At 37.1% G+C, this 21538-nt stretch overlaps 1 protein-coding gene across 3 annotated transcripts in view; it reads left to right on the top strand.

Moving 5' to 3' along the window:
• The window catches only part of FAM135A (family with sequence similarity 135 member A), a 56458-nt gene that overhangs the window by 28956 nt on the left and 5964 nt on the right, over positions 1–21538 (top strand). For 2 of the 3 annotated variants that reach the window (XM_070733059.1, XM_070733058.1), the window contains exons 10-18: positions 265–342; positions 6843–6898; positions 8940–9095; positions 11420–11493; positions 11937–12091; positions 12787–15001; positions 16961–17118; positions 17962–18053; positions 19085–19182. In XM_070733059.1, the coding sequence (XP_070589160.1) occupies positions 265–342; positions 6843–6898; positions 8940–9095; positions 11420–11493; positions 11937–12091; positions 12787–15001; positions 16961–17118; positions 17962–18053; positions 19085–19182 (3082 nt within the window). Of the gene's footprint in view, positions 1–264; positions 343–6842; positions 6899–8939; positions 9096–11419; positions 11494–11936; positions 12092–12786; positions 15002–16960; positions 17147–17961; positions 18054–19084; positions 19183–21538 lie in introns of all 3 variants that reach the window. The other variant, XR_011557387.1, reaches the window with a different exon arrangement.

The following is a 21538-nucleotide window of genomic DNA, read 5'->3' on the forward strand; positions in this document are numbered from 1 at the left end:
ATAACAAAAATTGTTAGCATTTGAACAATCTTTCATTAACAGATTAAACAAACAAATTACAAGCCCAAAGTAACCATAATGTACATCATCAACTCCAGATCTAGAAGTCTACTAAATTCTATTCTTTAATTTTCTTATCTAATTTCACTAATTAGTAGGCAAATTATAAGATTTCTTATTAACTTTAAAGCTAATAATAATAGTAATAATAAGCACAAATGGAAGAGTGTAGTAACTAGTCGTGTGTACAATCCCTATAACTAGCCAAGTCCAGCATGCAGGTCCTTTATGAACGTCTTCTCAGAAGAAAATATCTACGAATCCAGGGGGACGCCTATATAGGTATGTTCTTTAAAAAGTGGGTTATATTTATAACCCACTAGGATTTATTATAGTAAAATTATATTATTGTTTGTAAATAATACCTATTATTTCCTGTTTATAGAAGATCAAGGAGCCTTAAAGAGCAGTTCAACACCAGGGGTGAAGGATTAATTACTATAATAAATACATTAAATTAAGGCTCTGTCCAGCTTTGTCTGAAGTTACAGTATTGATGAAATGAGATACTTTCACTGGAAGTTCAGTTTCTCCTGTCTATTTGTCCTTCTGATAGCATGCTTTGTAATAGTATCTGGTTTTACTTTCAGGCATGAGATAAAATAATAATATATGCTTATGCTATAAGTGTAAATATTCATTGAGTTGAATTCAGATTCCCCATACATGAAATTCTATCCCAGGATGTTCTGGTAAAAAGGAAAAGGGTAGGAAGATTTGGAAATAATATTCTCCTAAACAGCATATGATAGAAATGTCAAAGAAAAAATAAAATAGCCACTACATTCCCGTTATTAATAGCATCCATTGAATTGGAATATCTTCTGTCCAAGCAGTGCCAACTGCAAAAGCATTTCTGTTCATGAAAAAGATCCAATTCAATATACTCTTTTGGATATTATTTAGAATCCCATTGTTGCCTTTATATACAATGCATTTAGAAAGTATTCAAACCCGTTTTGATTTTGTCAATTTTGTTATGCAGCAGCCTGATTTTACAGTTGTTGCAATTCATTTTTTTTCTCATCAATCTACATTCAGTACCCCATAATGACAAAGTGAAAACAGAATTTTAGAAATGTCTGTATATTTCACTAATATACAGTCTTCGGAGAGGGGCGGCATACAAATCTAAGTAATAAATAAATAAATAATAAATATTTATTAAAAAGAAAAAACTGAAACATCACATTGGCATAAATATTCAGACCCTTCTTCACTTAGTACTTTGTTGAAGAACTTTTGGCAGCAATTACAGCTTAGGTCTTTTTGGGTGTGACAAGACAAAATTTTCACAGCTGGATTGGGGGATTTTCTGTCATTCTTCCTTGAAAATCCTCTCAAGCTCAGGTTGGATGGAAATTGTTGATGGACAGCCATTTGCATGTCCCTCTAGAGATGTTCAATAGAGTTCAAGTCAGGCTTGGCCACTCTAGGACATTCACAGAGTTTTCCCTAAGCCACTCCTGTGTTTCTTGGCTGGGTGTTTAGAATCTTTATCATGTTAGAAAGTGAACCTTCAGCCCAGTCCGAGGTCCTGAGCAATATGAAACAAGTTTTCACTGAGGATATCCATGTACTTTCCATTCACTTTCCCTCAACCCTGACCAGTCTCCCAGACCCCACTGGTTAAAAACACCCCCACAGCATGTCTATGGAGATTCTCAGTCATCTAGGTCATAGTTTTCCCAAAGATGCTTTTTCAAGAGGCAACTGGACTTTCTTGTTTTTCTTTGAAGACATTTTGCTTCTCTTCCAAAAAGCTTCTTCAGTTCTGACTGGATAGTGGGGAATGGAAGGATTTTTATTCCTGGCAGACAGCTGGTCATTTGCATTCTTTTAGAGAATCATTGAGGCCACTTAGTGGTTGTCTGTCTCCTCAGGTTCACCTGAGTAGTGCAAATGGGTTTGGAGCTGCCTTGTAAGGCTGAAAGGACTGTAGTGTGGAACTGTTTTTTACAGGATGTTTCTGCCCTGTGTCCCTTCATTGATGAACATCTGGCACAGACTGTTGTAGATGAAGCTGTGTTGTCTTCATCTCTAACTGAAGTGTGAATGGTCCCTGTAGTTTGCAATTTTTTGGAAATCCATTCATACTCCCACACCACTCGAAGAATGTTCATCCCAAAATGCATAGCTAAATGTCTGTGGAGATTCTCAGTCATCCAAATCATGGTTGTCCCAAAGGTGCTTTTTTAAGAGGCAGCTGGACTTCTTTGTTTTTCTTCTCTTTCACATCCAAGAAGTTTCTTCAGCTCTGACTGGATCATGAGGGATGGTGCATTTTGGGATGAACACACTTCGAATAGTGCGAGAGTATGAATGGATTTCCAGAAAAAAATTGCAGGTTGCAAGAAACATTTGTGCTTTGGTTTGAGAGGTGGACAACACTCACCCATAACAGCCTGCGCCTGTATTCAATAGTGAAGGGACATAGGGTATCTTTAGTACTTGCAAAGCACATTGCTGCCACCACCATGCTTCACTGTTGGCTTGACATTGGGTAGGTGATGAGCAGTGCCTGATATCCTCCAGATGTAACGTTTAGAATTGAAACCAACTAGTTGAACCTTGGTTTCATCAGACCAGAGAACAAACTCAAAGTAGGCTTTTGTGTGTTTTACATTGAGGAGAGGCTTCCTTCTACTCACCCTGCAATAAAGCCCAGATTGGGGGAGGGCCACAGTGGTAGTTGTGCAGTTCATTATAGCAGAAATGGCTTTTGTTCTACTACAGTATGCATTGTCAACTATAAGGCGTTCGATAGAGAAATGTGTGCCTTTCCAAATCATGTCCAATCAATTTAATTTACCCCAGATTGACTCCAATCAAGGTGTGTCAGCAATCAGCAAGAGAAATGGGGGGCATCTGAGCTAAATTTCAAGTGTTGTTACAAAGAGTCAGAATACTTATGCAATGTGATACTTCATTTTTTTCTTTTTAATAAATTTATAGACATTTCTAAAATGTTATATTTACTTTGTAAAGTAAAAATACTTTACTGAGTAAAGTACTAATCTACTGAGTGTAGATTTATGAGAAAAAAATGAATTGTAACAACTGTAGAATTAGGCTGCAGCATAACAAAATTGACAAACGGGATCTGAATACTTTCTGAATGAACTGTATATTTATAATTTATTTATAAATAAATAAATAAATAGTGGCTTTCTTAAAAGCTTACATTATAAACTTCTTAATTAGAAAAAAAATAAAGGAAGAATATGTTCTTGATTGTGTTAAATTACAGAAGGCCAAAAAACCTTTTAACTGAGTTGTAGCTCTATGTTAGTCTGCTTAGGAATCTAATTGTACTTTAAGATACAATCCATTTTGCTGTAAGTGGAAAAAGCATTGCATTTTTGGTATCTGTTTGCCTTAAACTGGAATAATCACTGGGATGAATATCCTAATTTGTTCATCCAACTGGCCCTAGCTGTTTTAAAAATAAAATAATTATGCAGCAAGTTCTTCAATTTGTATCATATGTCCTTTAGCAGTAGTATCTGCAGCAAACTAATGACATCAAAATGACAACAAATGCCATGATGTGAGAACATCATCCAAATGCATTGACCAAATTCTTACATCCTGACATCTAGATAAATCCAGTATATCAATCACATGCATTGGCACATTGATGTCACAGAGATTTCATTATTGTTCCTCATTCCCCTGCAGATGTTGGTGCTCCTTAGCCTAGTTGCCTGGTGGACTTCCTAACATTTTGATACCATCTCCTGTGACTCACTAGCTGTATCTTAAAGGAATTCACATGCATATTGAAGAAAACATGCCACTGTAAATAATTAATTCCATATGATTTGTAATATGGATTGTGGCTCTGTTGATTCATGGTTTAAAACAAGCCCATTCTTTCATATTTTACACATAATACATGTGCTGTCTTGAAATTACATATGTCAATACATAGCATAATTTACTAGTATGGGACATACATGATATGCAAGAAGCTATCCAACTTATCAAAGGCAACTTAACAATGCTTGTCTAGGTGCTTGCCTAGAAATCAGGAAATGATAGATTCTAGGTCTGCTTTAGGCATGAAAGCCAGCTGGGTGACTTTGGGCCAGTCATTCTTTCTCAGAAGAAAATTAGGTATTTTTGTCGCCTTGAATTATATATAAAAGTGGGAATTAAAAAACTAATAATAAGAACAAACAATGAAAATAATAACTTAAGTGCACTTTTTCCAGCCTACTTGAATGGACAGATATACAACTGAACCTAGTGAAGAATCAACAGTATTTATTTATTTATTTGATTTGATTTGTATGCCGCCCTTCTCCAAGGACTCGGGGCGGTATAACATTGTGTTTCTTGAATATAGTCTATGAAAAGCCTGAGAACAACATAAATACACTTCTCAGGCTGTTGGTTGGAAGCTTTTCTCCAAAGTGTAGTTTGATGTTCACTTTTCCAATTGGTGACCTACGAGAAAGTGCATAACATGAAAATATAGACGGACATTACATTACTAAATTGTAACAACTTCCCCATAGCGAATAATTGAAAACAAAGTGAAAATTATCACGTAGGCAGCTCTGGCTCACATTAAATGACCCCTTTTCCCCTCTTTTATCTCACTCAAAGTCAATGTCAACAAAGTAAACCTGCTCTTGTTGTTTTTGGTTATCGCAGACTCTAAGCTTCATAGCTTGATGAAATTTACAGAAAATACAAGCCAATTATGAGACAACAGAACATTCTGTTCTGTGCTTGTGACAAAATTCTGGTTTATTGGAAAATTTGGTCCGAGCTCTAGATGGTAAAAGATTTGCTTCAAGTTCAAATCTTTCTGCCCATTCCTGGAACTTATGAATTGACCAAGTTTGTGTAAAAACATAGCTGAGCTTATAAAACTCTTCATAGCCTGGGCCAAAACAAAGGATTGCTACATTTCAGAAAAAATGAAGGGTGAATGCTGACTTGTTCTGTTCCTACTAGGATCTCATGTCAAACTCTCAATATTTAGCAGTTAGAGGCAGTTTTACCTGAATGTGTTGGTGGTACCTTCAATAGAACAGTAAGCCTTAGAAAAATAAGTTCACTCCTATGCAGAACATTACCTTATCTCAAATCTGTGAGAGAATCTCCAGAGAATTTTTCACAAGGAAATGTTAATAAAATACCTTCCAGGGTGCAATTGTAATTGAGCTATAAAAATCTTTGTTTCAAAATTTAAATAACTATGCTAGAAAAACTTGCTCTGTTTTTGGAAAGTTATTTCACATCCTCTTTTTAAAAAAATCAAAGTTTATGCTGTTATATCTTAATATTTTGTCCAAATTTTCTTTATTTTCTCATGAAGCACTACTAATTCAGCCTTTATGAAAACTTCAAAGACTTTTAAAGAAGTTAATACTTCAAATGTATAGACATGTCCAAACTACTTTTAAGTGACATCCTAGTTTAAAGACATTTTTATGACTACATTTTTTTAAAAAAAAATCTATGTAAACTAATATAGCGGTTGCAGGGAATGATGTAAGTTTACGATATGAGTTTTCAAATCAAGCTTGATTCCCAGTGACTACAAGAATTGATTTGCAATTCCCAATACTGCCTTGGTATATCCAAGAGCTCTTCTATCCAGATAGTAACCATATCTAGAGGTGTATAGTTTCTGAGATCAGCTAAATTTGGTTATTGGTCTTTACTCTCCAACTCTAAAAATGCTCATTTTAATCCCAGTTACAAAATTTTAAAAGATAGTTGTGAGAACGTTTGGTTAGAAAAGGTTTTAAGCTGTATTTCATTTGAGAACAAATACGGTACATCTGCAGTATAATTAATCTGAAAAATTCCCTAATAGATTTAAATTGATAGACATTTTTATCAATGAGGCAAATGAATTATTTAAAAAACCTTAGCAATTAATTTTACATGTATGAAAATACAATTCCTGTATTTTTTTTCATTTGGTTCAGTCACTTAGGTGTTCTGATTTATGAGTGTAATGACTTGCCACCAGAAATCCGGTCTCAGTTGTGATCATAAATCAAGGATTACCTGCAAGGGATTTTTGTTCTGAATAAATTTAATTTAATGGCTTCTATCTTAAGTTACATGAACAGAATGGGTTCCAGCAGAGACAATTGCTGGAGCAACAATTTTTGCCAATTCCTAAGTCAGACTACTGATTACATTGTTTAAGGCAGTTACCTTAAGAGAGAAGGAACAAATTTTCAGGGGGGAAAAGGAGAATCTCAGAAAATGACAACTACTCCTTTGTTATATTAAGGGCATATGATAATTGGAATTCCAAAATAATGCTTGTTAAACCTCCCCATTAGCCTCTATGTATATTCCTTATTCTCCGACCCAGTTTCTGACATTTTAAAAATACAGCCCCATTTAGATTTTCAGTATACATTCTTCCAAACTTGTTTTTCTAGTGATGATTTTCATGAGCTCATGATTGTGTCAATCTTAATAAAATTTCAAGATTTCATCTTATTGTCTTTTAAAGTATATATATAATCAAAAGAGGCCTAAAGGAAAAATCTATATTATCCTATGTGTTTAATATATAAAAAGCATAATTAGTGAAAATATTTCAGAACGAAGGGCCCTAAATACAATGGCTTAAGTCACTTTAGGAATTACTAGATTTCATATGATAATTATAATATTTTAAAACTGTCAAAATAAATTCCTTGCTTTTTATATGTCTGATGCATTCAAATGTGGTTTAGCTTGTAATTTAAATATTATTTAGAATTCAGGAATATTAATTTAATATATACTGGTCTTTTCAGAGAACGTAGATGTAGATGTAGAAGCACGCCTTTTGGAACTCTGTGAAGAAATAAAGGTATTGTCCCCTAATCAACGTATGTCTAGCTTCAAAAACCTACTGAGCATTAGGAAGAAGAGATGTTCAAAACAAAATATCAGCAATATTGGAAAAAAGCAAAAGGCAACTTCTAAAAGTTATAGTACAACATCATAATGCATTTTACAAACCTAGTCAATCATCTCTGATAGGGTATGGCTTTACTGAAGGCAAATCATGTCAGACTAATCTCATTGATTTCTTTGACTATGTCACAAAGGTGTTGGATGAAGGTGGTGCCGTGGATATTGCCTACCTGGACTTCAGCAAAGCCTTTGATACGGTTCCACATAAAGAGCTGATAGATAAATTAGTGAAGATTGGACTTAATCCCTGGATAGTTCAATGGATTTGCAGCTGGCTGAAGCGTAGACATCAGAGAGTTATTGTTAATGGCGAGTATTCTGAGCAGAGTCAGGTTACAAGCGGTGTGCCACAAGGATCTGTTCTGGGTCCTATTCTTTTTAATATATTTGTGAGTGACATAGGGGAAGGTTTGGTAGGGAAGGTTTGCCTATTTGCCGATGACTCTAAAGTGTGCAATAGGGTTGATATTCCTGGAGGCGTCTGTAATATGGTAAATGATTTAGCTTTACTAGATAAATGGTCTAAGCAATGGAAACTGCAGTTTAATGTTTCCAAATGTAAAATAATGCCCTTGGGGAAAAGGAATCCTCAATCTGAGTATTGTATTGGCAGTTCAGTGTTGGCAAATACTTCAAAAGAAAAGGATTTAGGGGTCGTGATTTCTGACAGTCTCAAAATGGGTGAACAGTGCAGTCAAGTGGTAGGGAAAGCAAGTAGGATGCTTGGCTGCATAGCTAGAGGTATAACAAGCAGGAAGAGGGAGATTATGATCCCACTATATAGAATGCTGGTGAGACCACATTTGGAATACTGTGTTCAGTTCTGGAGACCTCACCTACAAAAAGATATTGACAAAATTGAACGGGTCCAAAGACGGGCTACAAGAATGGTGGAAGGTCTTAAGCATAAAACGTATCAGGAAAGACTTAATGAATTCAATCTGTATAGTCTGGAGGACAGAAGGAAAAGGGGGGTCATGATCGAAACATTTAAATATATTAAAGGGTTAAATAAGGTCCAGGAGGGAAGTGTTTTTAATAGGAAAGTGAACACAAGAACAAGGGGACACAATCTGAAGTTAGTTGGGGGAAAGATCAAAAGCAACATGAGAAAATATTATTTTACTGAAAGAGTAGTAGATCCTTGGAACAAACTTCCAGCAGATGTGGTAGATAAATCCACAGTAACTGAATTTAAACATGCCTGGGATAAACATATATCCATCCTAAGATAAAATACAGAAAATAGTATAAGGGCAGACTAGATGGACCATGAGGTCTTTTTCTGCCGTCAGACTTCTATGTTTCTATGTTTCTATGTTTCTATGTTTCTATTTAGAAAAGCACTTAATTTACCAAAGAGAATACTTAAAATTATTAAAGGAACATAACTCTTTTGTTTTGAAAAAAGATGAAAATGTATTAAGGATGGATTAATTTAAGAAAAAAGATAATAGTATCCAATTAACTTCTACCAATTGTAGAATTGCACATGGAGAAAAGAATGGGAAATGTCTTATGTGATGGGCAGGTAGCTTGTTGGTCTGTGTACAGATGATATGGTAATAATCAAGCTCTTAAAAGGGGATTTTGAAATTTTAAAGATATTATTAACTTTATTCCTAAGTGAAAATGTAAATTCAAAATCAATGTTCCTTGGCATCCATGATCATCCCATTCTCTTGGATTTTAGAAGCCTCGTCTGATTAGCCACTGAATTCTTAGATCTAGTCTTATTCACATATGGTTCTTAATGTAGAATTTACTTGAGATGTTGAAAGTATATATTGTAATTCAAACAAAGACAGAAGTTATATTTAAAAAGTTTTAGTGTGGCGACTTGGAAAAAGAATTCTTATAAGTTTTTTGGATAATAGCCAGTCTATTGTTTTAGATTTGTTTGATTATAGATTTGTTGGTTTCTATTGGTGCAGAAAATGGAAAACCCTGATGAACTGGCAGAACTTATAAACATGAATCTAGCACAGCTGTGCTCTCTCTTGATGGCTTTATGGGGACAATTTCTGGAATCTGTTAACTTCCAAGAAGATGTCATTGCACTATTATCACAAGAACATCATATAATGCGTGTAGGTATTTATTGTTTGTGTTACAGTTCATAAAAGTAAAATCATATACAGTATTTTAACTCTTTTCTAGTAAAACTGAAAGTTACAATATGATCAGTTTAGCTCATTAAACTTATCTCCTTAAGTTTATAAATTATTTTTTTTAAAGTTAAAGTTACTAACATTGGATTAAAGCTACTAAAGTTATGTAAAGCTGTTTAATTTTATAAATATCTAACATATTGATAATTAATTCTTAACCACTAAGATGTCTGGCTAACTAAAATTTAAAAACATAAACCTTAGAAAATACTATATATAAAGACTGGCAGCAGACTTTATTATCAACCTAAATTCTTTATCTGTAATCTGGATAATATTGGAACTAAGTATTGATCAAGTTAAATTAGATATTTTAATATTCCCTCAGTTATCCTACAGATCTTTTAAATTTGTAGATCTTGATTCCATATAAATGAATTCCAGTAGCATCTGAGTCAGCTACTTCAACTAAGCAGTAAATTGCACTAAAATGTTATTATATTTATATATTTATTTATTAGATTTTATGCTGTCCCTTTCCAGGACCTGGGGCAGCTCACAACATACAATGCAAATAATAAGTATACAAATCTAATGGTTAAAAATATAGTTAAAACCCATTAATAAAAAAAAACAGTCAATTTACTCAATCACACCCACACATAACATTAATGGTCAGAACAGAGGGGGGGCATATATTAGTTGCCCCATGCCTGATGACATAGATGGATCTTAAGGCTTTTGCGGAGGAGGGTGGGGGTAGTACGAATCTCTGGAGGGAGCTGATTCCAGAGGACCAGGGCCGCCACAGAGAAGGCTCTTCCCCTGGGGCCCGCCAAATGACATTGTCTGGTTGACGGGACCTGGAGAAGGCCAACTCTGAGACCTGATCGGTCACTGGAATTTATGCGGCAGAAGGTGGTCCTGCAAGTAATCTGGTCTGATGCCATGTAGGGCTTTATGGGACATCACCAACACTTTGAATTGTGTCCGAAAACCAATTGGCAGCCAATGCAGGCCCCCAGAGTATTGTAGAAACATGGGTGTATCTGGGAAGACCCGTGACTGCTCGCACAGCCGCATTTTGCACGATTTGTTGTTTCCAAACACTCTTCAGAGGTAGCCCTATGTAGAGAGCATTGCAGTAGTCGAACCTCGAGGTGATACTCGAGCAGAGACTCCCTGTCCAAATAGGGCCGCAACTGGTGCACCAAGTGAACTTGGGCAAACGCCCTCCTCGTCACAGCTGAAAGATGGTGATCCCAGCTGTGGATCGAGGAGGAAGCCCAAGTTGCGTACCCTGCCTGAGGGGGTCAATAATCCCCCCCAGGGTAATGGACAGACAGATGGAATTGTCTTTGGAGGCAAAACCCACAGCCACTCCATCTTGTCAGGGTTGAATTTGAGCCTGTTGGCACCCATTCAAACCCTAACAGCCTCCAGGCACCGGCACATCACTTCCACTGCTTCACCGAGTGGACACAGGGTGGAGATGTACAACTGGGTGTCATCAGCGTACTGATGACACTTCACCCCATGTTCTTGGATGATCTCACCCAACGGTTTCATGTAGATACTAAATAGCAAGGGGGAAAGGGCCAACCCCTGAGGAACTCCACAAGGGAGAAACCTAGAGGTCAATCTCTGTTCCTGCACAATAGATGAATAATTAATTTTAACTGCTACAAAAGAAGACGGGATAAGAAGCAGTTGAGGTAGACTAAGCATGTACTTTCAGGATAACAGAATAGCTAAATTAATATGCATTTTAGGTCAGGGACCGGGAATAGAAATATAAGCTGTTTTTCATATGCATAGAAAGTCCTATGGAGAAGTTAGATGACTTTGAATTTAGATGACTGAATTTAGATGAATTTGGATGATATTTTGTTAAATAAAACTAGCACATTTACTATGAAAAAACCTTTCAGTGGTTTTTCTTTGAATGTTCCCCCATTACAGCCAAATATTGCTTATTTTTTAAAAAAATCCTATAATTTTATACATAAGCATTACTATATAATGCTATACAACCACAGGGGTGGGCTACTGGGGTAGCGAAAATGGAGCTCTACCCCAGAGCACCCAATTTGCACTGAAAGATGTTGAAAGAAAATGCAGGGCGTCCTGCATAAGCCACGTCCACAGTGTGGTAGTAAAAATTTTGGTAGCCCTTCATTGCATAACCATTATATATATATGGGTTTTTAAAATTAATTAACAATTATTTTAAAATGATGATATAAGTACACTTTTGGGGAAAGTAAAGCAAATTCAAAACATATTATCTCAATATATTTTAGGTACGGAGATTTTCTGAAGCTTTTTTTTGTTTTGAACATCCTCGGGAGGCAGCTCTTGCATATCAAGAACTTCAGTAAGTAACTTTAAAAATAAATGATTGAATCAGAATTCATACACTTCTTGCCTTTATATTCTGTATAGATTTAAATTAATTAATTCTGTAATATTTAAAATAGTAAAACATATTCTGTCTACGGAGAGGGGTGGCATACAAATCTAATAAAATAAATAAATGTGTATCTTCAGTCTTCTTATAATAATGACTTTTATCAAATGCTATCTTAACATTCATTGAAATCTTATATCATTGGAGTCTTCTGTGAACAGTTGTGGGAAGCAGTTCTTCTGGTACAGTTTCCTTCTTTTCCTACAATGCCCTATCTCCCTCCTCCCCTGATGTATATTGGATTTTGATTAGTGTTCACGATTTATTGAGTATATGAATCCAACTAAATTTTAATTGCACTGTAAATTATATGTTTACTTTTTGTGACTAACATAAATGATATCTTTCAGTGCCCAGAGTTACCTTCAGATGTGTACTGCAATAAAAAACACTTCCTTCTGTAGTTCTCTCCCACCTCTCCCAATTGAATGCAATGAATTAGATGGAGATTTGAATTCCTTACCTATAATCTTTGAAGATCGGTATCTAGATTCTGTCACTGAAGGTAAGTCAAAAATGTTGGAGTTAACTTTATTGGAATGAAATAAAATTTTAACTTTTTGTCTTGAAAGATTCTTATTGAAAGCAAGGATTGAATACATTTTATAAATTGAAACTAAGAAAGACCAGAATAAATTAATGAAACTGGGTTTTTTTTCATATAAAGGCATCATGTCTTAAGATTGGGAATTATTTGAGTAATTGTATATAGCATTTAGAGAAAGAAGATAGGCATCTAAAATCTTATTGACACTTGAAAATTTGGTAATGTGTCACATAATATTTTCCTTTTGTTTTATAATCTGATATCAGGGAATTTGCTAAAGGTTTATTATTATTATTATTATTATTATTATTATTATTATTATTATTATTATTATTATTACTATTATTATTAATTAGATTTGTATTCTAAAGTATCTTGTATATTTTATGTATAAGGAATTCTAGGTTAATTCCATTGCATCTAGATAAAATCAGAAAAGCTTTCTGATTTTGGTTACTCAGACTAATACTATTCTAATATGATGATGAAGTCATGAGCAGTCAGGCTTTATCTCAAAGGTACCTGGTCTTGAAAGAATTGCCTCTTTAATATGTATTTGAAATCTTTACCATAATATAGTAAAATGTATTTGGTTATTAGTTCCATGAGCTTATTCTAATTTTATTTTTAATATTTTGTCTTTTAATATAAAGACGTGGATGTTCCCTGGCTAACTCTTCAGCCGAAGTCTGATTCCAAAAAACCAGATAGACAAGATACTGAAGAAAATTTCACAACTACCTTTTTGAGTCCAGAGTTGAACAATAAACATTTGGTTGCCTCAGAAATTGAAAAGCAGTTTACAAAGTCTACAAAAGGAAAATATGAAGATATCAATAAGTCCAAAGTTAAGGTCACCAAATTAATAAAAACAATTAAACCCGAAAATCCAAAAAAAGTAGTAAAACAAAATTCTAAAGATTCGGTTGTCCTAGTAGGCTATAAATGTTTGAAAAGTGCAACACCAGAGGACATTTCCAAGTGTTTTGAAGGAACTTCTTCATACGAGAAGGAAGGACTGGATGTTACTGTTGGTGAGCATGCCTGTGATGCAAAAATCTTTCCACAACAAATTGGTCAAAAAGAATTTAAAGTTGAACAAAAAAATATTAAACTGGAAGGGAATGAGGAAAACCTGCATACTTCTGTCACCTCTCCCTGTGCTGCTTCAGACAGTTTGGGTAAATTTTGTACCTCCCAGACTGGAATTGATGACAGTCATAAGGATAGCATTTTGACATCCAGAACGGTTGGTGAAAATTGTATTAGTAACTCAGGAGTTACAAAAATAGAAGTGAAACCATACTGTAGGAAATCACTCGGGGGAGATAAAGTGTTTGTTCGAATTGGATCTGGGACAGAAGAGAAAGCACTAGAACTTACATTTGAAGGTTCAGAATCAGAAAGATCTAAATCAGAAGAGGAACTAACACTTGAAACAAAAGTTGTGCAAGAAACAGACTGCCAACATGCTGAGGATTCTTTCACCAGGGTCACAGCTAATCAATCAACAAAAGAAATTCCCACTACAGTTTTAAGTGGAGAGACTCTTAAATTGCCTGATATTAATAATACCTATGCATCATCAAGGTTCTCGGATTCTGGTGTAGAAAGTGAACCAAGTTCTTTTGCAATGCACCCAAATGCAGATACAGCTTTTGAAGCTCCACAAGGCCAAAGCACATGCAACAGTGAAAAAGCATTTCCTCAACTTGTGCAAAAACCAGATGTCATGATTAAAACTCTAATGGAAAGTCACTGTACTGAGAGCACAAGCGCAGTTAGTGAAATACAATCTTCTCTGACATCTATAAACTCTCTCCCTTCTGATGACGATCTTTCCCCTGAGGAAAATTCAAAGATATCTGTTTTAGACGAATGTCAATTAAGGGACAGTAAAACGATATTAGACTTGGGAGCAATTGATTTAACAAAATGTGATGATATTGATGAGCCTGATATTTTGCCACTTCACTGTATAACATATTTTGAACAATCAGACAATGAAACTACATGTTTGCCTTCCTTGACCTCAAAAATCAAGGATCCTCAACTGTTTGTTTGTGATGACGATACATCTACAGCTATGAACGCTCACAGTCCACAATTCAGTTTAGAAAATATATCTAAAGAGTCCCAAAGATTAGGGAAAGACTTTTACACTGTAGAAAAATCTAATGAAATTCCTTCAGGAGTTGTTTATCCAGGAAACTCGTGTGTTGTTTCAGGTTCTGTAAGTTCCTGTGCTGATAGCATGAGAAAGACAAATGAAAGGAATCTTGATGAAATGTTAGAGCAAAAAGAAGTGACTGATAAGTTATTGCTTACAAAAAATCAAAATCTTACAAACTTGAATAACCCCTCATCAGAAGGTAGTACTGATATATTAAAACAAGGACTTGTTGAAAACTACTTTAGCTATCAGACTAGTACAGAGATTTCCAATGTGCATTCTATTGAAAGCAGCAGTCCTGTTAGCCCTCAAAGGGGAACTTTATGTTCTGCTTCCCCACATGAGGAGGAAGAGGAGGATCAAGATCAGAGTGTGGAAAATGGTTATTTTGAAGAAGCAGAAGATAGTCTTTTGTACAAAACTATAAATGATTGCCTTGAGAACTTTGATCTAACAAGTGAAAGAGGTTTAAGAATAGAAAGTTTGTCTAATGAACTATTGGGAAATGAGACAATTACAGCTCCATTATGCAAGCCAGATACTTTGATATTTCCTCCAGGCTTGAAAGGATATCCAAGTAATTGGTCTACACATGATAAATCCAGTTCTTTTTCCAAGCAGTCCAGCACTTCTTCCTGTAGTGCAATTTTAACTGTTCCCTGGTATGAATATTCTCCCAAACCACAAATGCTAGCGTAAGTGGATACTTTTATTGTTTGTTTTGATGTCCTGTAGTTGATGTTTTGATTTTGATTTATACGATTCTGTGAGTCTGAATGGAGTTAATGACATGTATCCATCTATTGACTCAGTCAATCAATACTTTAAAAAATAGGCCCAGAAGAGATTTTATAACAAAGATGCACATTTTTGAATTGTAATTCAGAAATATAAATTGTATATTGTTTCTAATGGTTGCTATTTTCTTCAATTTGGTCAGAAATTAGGATTACAGTGATCCCCCGCTCGTTGCGAGGGTTCCGTTCCAGGACCCCCCGCAACGAGCGGGTTTTCGCGAAGTAGCGCTGCGGAAGTAAAAACACCATCTGCGCATGTGCAGCGCAGCGCTAGCGAGGAGCCGAAGATTGGGGGGCGGCGCGGCTCTTTTAAAACATCGCCGCCGACATGGGGGGCTCGCTAGCACCCCCCCAAACCCCCAACCCGGGTTTGGGGGGGTGCTAGCAAGCCCCCCATGTCGGCGGCGATGTTTTAAAAGAGCCGCGCCGCCCCCCAATCTTCGGCTCCTCAGCGGCGAGCGAGCGAAGCCAAGCCGGCAGCAATGTCGCCGCCGCTGCAGCCAACGCGTGCTACGATCTTCCGGGCCAGCCAGGCTCAGTCACGGAAGGCAGCCGCTTGGCCCGGGATGCTGGGCCGAGAGGAGCCGGGCTTGATCCGCTGAGCCTGGCTGGCCTGGAAGATCGTAGCGCGCGTTGGCTGCAGCGGCGGCGACATTGCTGCCGGCTTGGCTTCGCTCGCCGCTGCAGCCAACGCGCGCTACGATCTTCCGGGCCAGCCAGGCTCAGCGGATCAAGCCCGGCTCCTCTCGGCCCAGCATCCCGGGCCAAGCGGCTGCCTTCCGTCACTGAGCCTGGCTGGCCCGGAAGATCGTAGCGCGCGTTGGCTGCAGCAGCGGCGACATTGCTGCCGGCTTGGCTTCGCTCGCCGCTGCAAGCAACGCGCGCTATGATCTTCCGGGCCAGCCAGGCTCAGTCACGGAAGGCAGCTGCTTGGCCCGGGATGCTGGGCCGAAAGGAGCCGGGCTTGAAGATCGCAGCGCGCGTTGGCTGCGGTGGTGAGGGCTTGCGATGGAGGGTGGAGGAAGCGGCCATGGGAGGGCGAGCTGCCTCAGGGAGGAGGATCGGGCGGGACCAGGTGGGGGCTGGAATTTCTCCGCTGGGAAGAAGCGGCCAGGGCGAAGGGCGGGCGAGCGGCGAAGGGCGGGCGAGCGGGTGCTGGGGAGGGCTTCTCACCCTCCCGCCAGCAAGAGGGGGAGCGAACGGCGTGGGCAGGCGAAGGGCGGGCGAGCGGCAGCGAGGAGTTTGCGTGGGCGGTGGGGAAACTCCTCGCTGATGCCAGCAAGATGGGGAAGACCCAGGGAAGCCGCCCAGCAGCTGATCTCCCGGTTGCCATCTACGCATGCGTGCCCATAGAAAAAAAGGGCACGCATGCGTAGATGGTATTTTGACTTCCGGGTTGAAAAATCGCAAATTACCCTGTTCGCAATGGTCGGGGACGCAATAACCGGGGGATCACTGTATTTATAGTAAGCATTTTTCTGTTTGTTCATAAGGACTGTGACTGAGGCATCCTACTTTAAAAACTGGGAAAGCAGAACAGAACACAAAATTTGTGTTCAGGTACAACAGGTTGATGTTCAGTAATCTTGTGAAGATATTGAATATTTTATTAATGACAACAAAATGCTTTTGCAAATGTTATTATCTGAAGCACACATAACTGGAATATGTAGATGTAGATTCAGGACATTAATTCTCTGTGTAAATTTTTTAGAGGTTAAAATCTATGGGTTTTACTGAGGAATCTGATACTGGTTTTCAGCTGTATTTAATCAATACATGAAAGTTAAACACCTATAATTTTCTTATTTTAATTTCTATGCTGAATGATTTTTTAAAAGCATCTATTAATTACAGATTCCTTCATGCTAGAGAAGAATTGAAGCAACTTCAGCTTCCTGGATTCATGTACAGTGATGTTTCCAGTCTAGCATCTTCCATGCCTTATTTCAGCACAGAAGAAGAAAATTCAGAAGATGGAATACATCTCATTATCTGTGTGCATGGCCTAGATGGTATGCTGTGGCAGCTGATAATAAATTAGTAAATATTTGAAATGCTCAATTTCAAATTTGGTTTAAATGTGACAATATTTAGTACAAAATATAAGTAAATCCCTAATTAATAGTAATTAAACCAAAATGCTAGTCTGAAAATAGTCAAATTAGCATTTCTATCTAGTTATTGCTCATTAGGAAACTGCTTATGTTTGATATTATCCTTGCATTGCATAAAATACCAAGTATTTTATTTTTAAATAAACATATGCTGTTATCTAAATTTCTTGTTCTCAGCAAGATGCTTAATGTAGTAAATAATCTAGGTAATGCAGTGTTAATAAAACAAGACAGCTGCCCAAATGTTTATGGAAAGTTATTGTCATAAAATACTGTATTGTTAAATTGCATTGTGCATGTTCTATTTTAGGTGCCATTTAGGTTCCTTAAATATTTAGTTGAAAGGAAACTGATACAAATCAAAAAAATTAGCAGAGGGCTAATAAGTTTAGCTTTCAAGTGTTTATATTTTAAATGTACATTTGTGCCGTAAGCAATTACTAACTGAAACAAACCACAGTGTTCAATTCCTTTAAAATGGAACTATTTACCCTTTTTTGGAGCAAAGAATGCTTTTTGGTGAGGGGCTTATTAAAATTGAATTAAAAGACAGTGTTTCTATTTTAAATACAAAAAGAAAATATTGTCTTTTGATTCATAGAATTTTAACTATAATGTGAATCTCAAACCAAATGTAGTTTGATTAACATTTCTACAGTATTAGACATCATTGTTTTAATTTAAATGTGTTATTTCTGCCAAGTAATTTTTTCTAATATCTGAAATTTTCCTTTATTTTAGGCAATAGTGCAGATTTAAGATTAGTAAAAACTTACATTGAACTTGGTCTTCCGGGAGGTCGTATAGATTTTCTGATGTCTGAGAGAAATCAGGTAGTAGCAGCCAAGAATTACTTATTAATATCTCATCTACAGCTATCTTATTTAAATTAATTTATATGTGAACATCTCCCAGTGATCTCATGCAGATATTAAAGGGGAGGGAAGAAAGATCTGAGCCCTGAGGTACCCCACATTAAAAGGTTTAATTCATATTCCCCATTGCAACTGACCACTGAGAAAGGAAACTCTGCCCCCTATTCTCAGAAGGATATATGGTCAGTAATATCAAAAACAGCCAAGTAATTCAGGCAGGATAAGATGTACACCTCCAACCATCCACCAGTATCTCAGTACTGTATCCTGGCGTTGACTGAAAAGGTTCCGGTACCCCACAATCCTTCCAGGCTGACTAGAAGTTGTACTTTACATTTATTTTTTAAACATCAAACATTAAATAAGTCATGGTCAGCTATAGCTGATTTAACCTTGAACCATTGAACAAACTAAGCTTGACTAACATCCTGGTTTGTGTAGTAACACATGCTATGTCTTCCAGGCTTTAGTCTTTCAAAGCAGTTATGGTTTTGCTGTATATAATAGTTTAATTTGGTTCTGTTCAGTTCAACTCCAATCTACTTTGGTGTTACCAGATCAGCTATGGGTGGATCACAATATTAAAAGAAAATATAAAAAGATAATGAAAGATAATGAAATAAGGGACATAACAAAGGAATTAACAGAATTGCAATCCAAACAACTCAAATCAAAATGTACAAAATATGACGAAAGCTTCTAACATTGGTGTGTGTGTGTGTGTATGTGTGTGTGTGTGTGGTGTGTTTCCATCTCTCAAGGCCAGGGAAAGAAGCAAAATCTTTTAGGCTTTATGAAATGGGCTCATGGTGAGAGTTGTCTTGATGTCAGGACATTTTGTTTTACCGTTGTTTTGTTCTGTCTATTCTAATGCTTTCTTGGGAATTACTTCTTTATTTTTTATTTTTTCCATATTCCTATAATTTGCTAAGGATGCATGCTTATCACAAAACAATTTTGTATAAGAAGCTCAATTTTTTTCCCTACAGAATGATACATTTGCCGATTTTGATTCAATGACAGATCGCCTTTTGGATGAAATAATCCAGTACATTCAGATTTACAATCTAACAATTTCAAAAATCAGGTAATTAATTTTGTTGTAGAATAAATATTGTCAGCTTGAAATGTAACCATAATTGGGGATTTTTTTAAAAAAAACCTAAGCTATGATTAACAAATATTACATTAAATAGTAAATACATGAAGCATTTAAAAAAATATATACAGGCAGTCCTCAACTTTTTTTAACAGAACTGAAAATAAATGTCTCATGATCATTTTTCACGCTTCGCATAGACTATTGCAGCATCCTCATAGGTACATGATCCAAATTCAGGTGCTTGGCATTTGACTCATATTTAAGACAGTTGCAGTGTCCAGAGATCATGTGATCACCTTTTGTGACTCTGATAAAACAAGAAAATTATGAAAGATGCTGGATACACTTAACAGTGTTATTAATTTAACAACTGTAGTGATTCACTTAACAACTGTGGCAAGAAAGGTTGTAAAATGGGCAAATACTCTTAACAACTATCCTGCTTAGCAGCATAAAGTTTGCCTCAATTGTGATCATAAGTTAAGGAAAATTTTCTACCTATGCAAAATATAAAAAGTTTACCAAATGATAAGTAGAGAGGCAGGTATTACATGCATACAAATTTACTACATATTTAAAATATTACATATTATAGTTAATTATCATTGAGATAAACTACAAAATCCATACAAATTTGAAAGAATGGTATTTTCTTCCTCTGATGTTTTATTAAAATTTCATGTTTTTTCTGTTGAAGCAAGTGAAGAGGCCTTTTTAATCCACTATTCACTTTTACATTACCTGGAGTTTTCAAGTATTTGGCCATTATTATTTTAGTTGCTAATAATTGTGGATTGTCTGAGAATAAATAAAAATCATTGAATAGAAATTACTATGCTACCGTGTTTCCCCGAAAGTAAGACAGTGTCTTACTTTCTTTTTACCCCCAAAAGCCCCACTACGTCTTACTTTCAGGGTATGTCTTACATTGGAAAAAAATTGAAAGGGTCGCGTTCCCGAAGGCATCTCCCCAGAGTCCAGAAGGGCACGCGTGGAGCTGCAGACGCGTGTCGGGAAAGCGTGTGTCTGGAGGGGAGGAGCCGCTCTGCACAGTTGGGCAGCCCCACCTGCCTGCCGCAAAGGAGGCGGGCGAAGGAGGGCGCAGCTCCGGCCGTTCGCCTCGGAGCCGGTCGGCCTCGCTGGCCGCTTGCAGCCAAGCCTCGGCAGGACTCGGTTGCTGGGACGAGTGCCTTCGCTGCAAGCCGCCGCCCGCTCGGCTCGCTTCAGACCAGCGCCGTCCTTCGCTTTGCCAAGACGGGGAAGAGGCGGTGGCGCCGCGGCGAGGCGAAGGCGAGGGGCGCGCGGGGAGCTTGGAAGCGACGTCATCGGGCTCCCCCCTCGGCAATACCCCGGTGTTTCCCCGAAAGTAAGACATATGTCTTACTTTCGGGGTACGGCTTATATTAGCCGACCCCCCTGAAACCCCCGATACGTCTTACAATCGGGGGTGTCTTACTATCGGGGAAACAGGGTAGCAGTTATCCAGTGGCTTATATCTATAAAAATACATCTGGATTGCAATTTAGAGGTGTCCAAAACATTTTGAGTTATTCCCGAGGTACCCAAAATGGTCAACTTCAAAATATAATAACCTTTGGTCATGAACTCTTCTGACCACAACCAAATTGGGGTTTTTTGTAAGCGCCCAATTTCCTGTTTGTTTACAAACAATAGTGATACATTAATTTTGGTTAGGTTCAGGTCACGACCAAATTGGGTTGCAACCAAAGTTATGGAACCAAATTATGGTCATGACAGGAGATTCTACTGTACTTGGAATATGGCTTGCAGAGGGCAATATTTTACCTCAGAAAGTTATGAAGACTGAATTGCTGGCCCACCAAGCACTGGAGACCTTGTCCCTCTATCAGTGGATTTGGGCAACCTGTATACAACTCCTTGGGTGGCTTTGCTTGGCTATTGGGAGGCTCTGAAAAGGTGTTTCAGGAGTGAAATCAAAATGTTAGGCCCCTTAGATATACCATCTTTTAAAAATTTTATCCTGGATTGAAAGATAAACTAGGATTTGGCTTACTTACAAAAATGTGCCTGCTTGTTAAATTAAATTCTATTCCTTAAATATTAAAATTTTTATTTCAAAAAGTGGGACTAAAATTTCTAAAAACATAAAGATCAGTTGAAATCAGGACACACTCTTTCCTTAAAAATCATTTTGTACCCTTTAATAAAGGTATTCCCATTCATGAATATCAAAGGAAGCTTGGGATGCCTGAAAATTAAATGTGTCGAACAAGGATAGGCAGTTTCTGTGTCACCTACAACTTATTGCTCTAGTGCCTTAGTGCCTGTGTCACCTACAACTTAAACTACAGAAGTGAAG

The sequence above is a fragment of the Erythrolamprus reginae genome, chromosome 1 (assembly GCF_031021105.1).
Source record: "Erythrolamprus reginae isolate rEryReg1 chromosome 1, rEryReg1.hap1, whole genome shotgun sequence".
Taxonomy (NCBI): domain Eukaryota; kingdom Metazoa; phylum Chordata; class Lepidosauria; order Squamata; family Dipsadidae; genus Erythrolamprus; species Erythrolamprus reginae.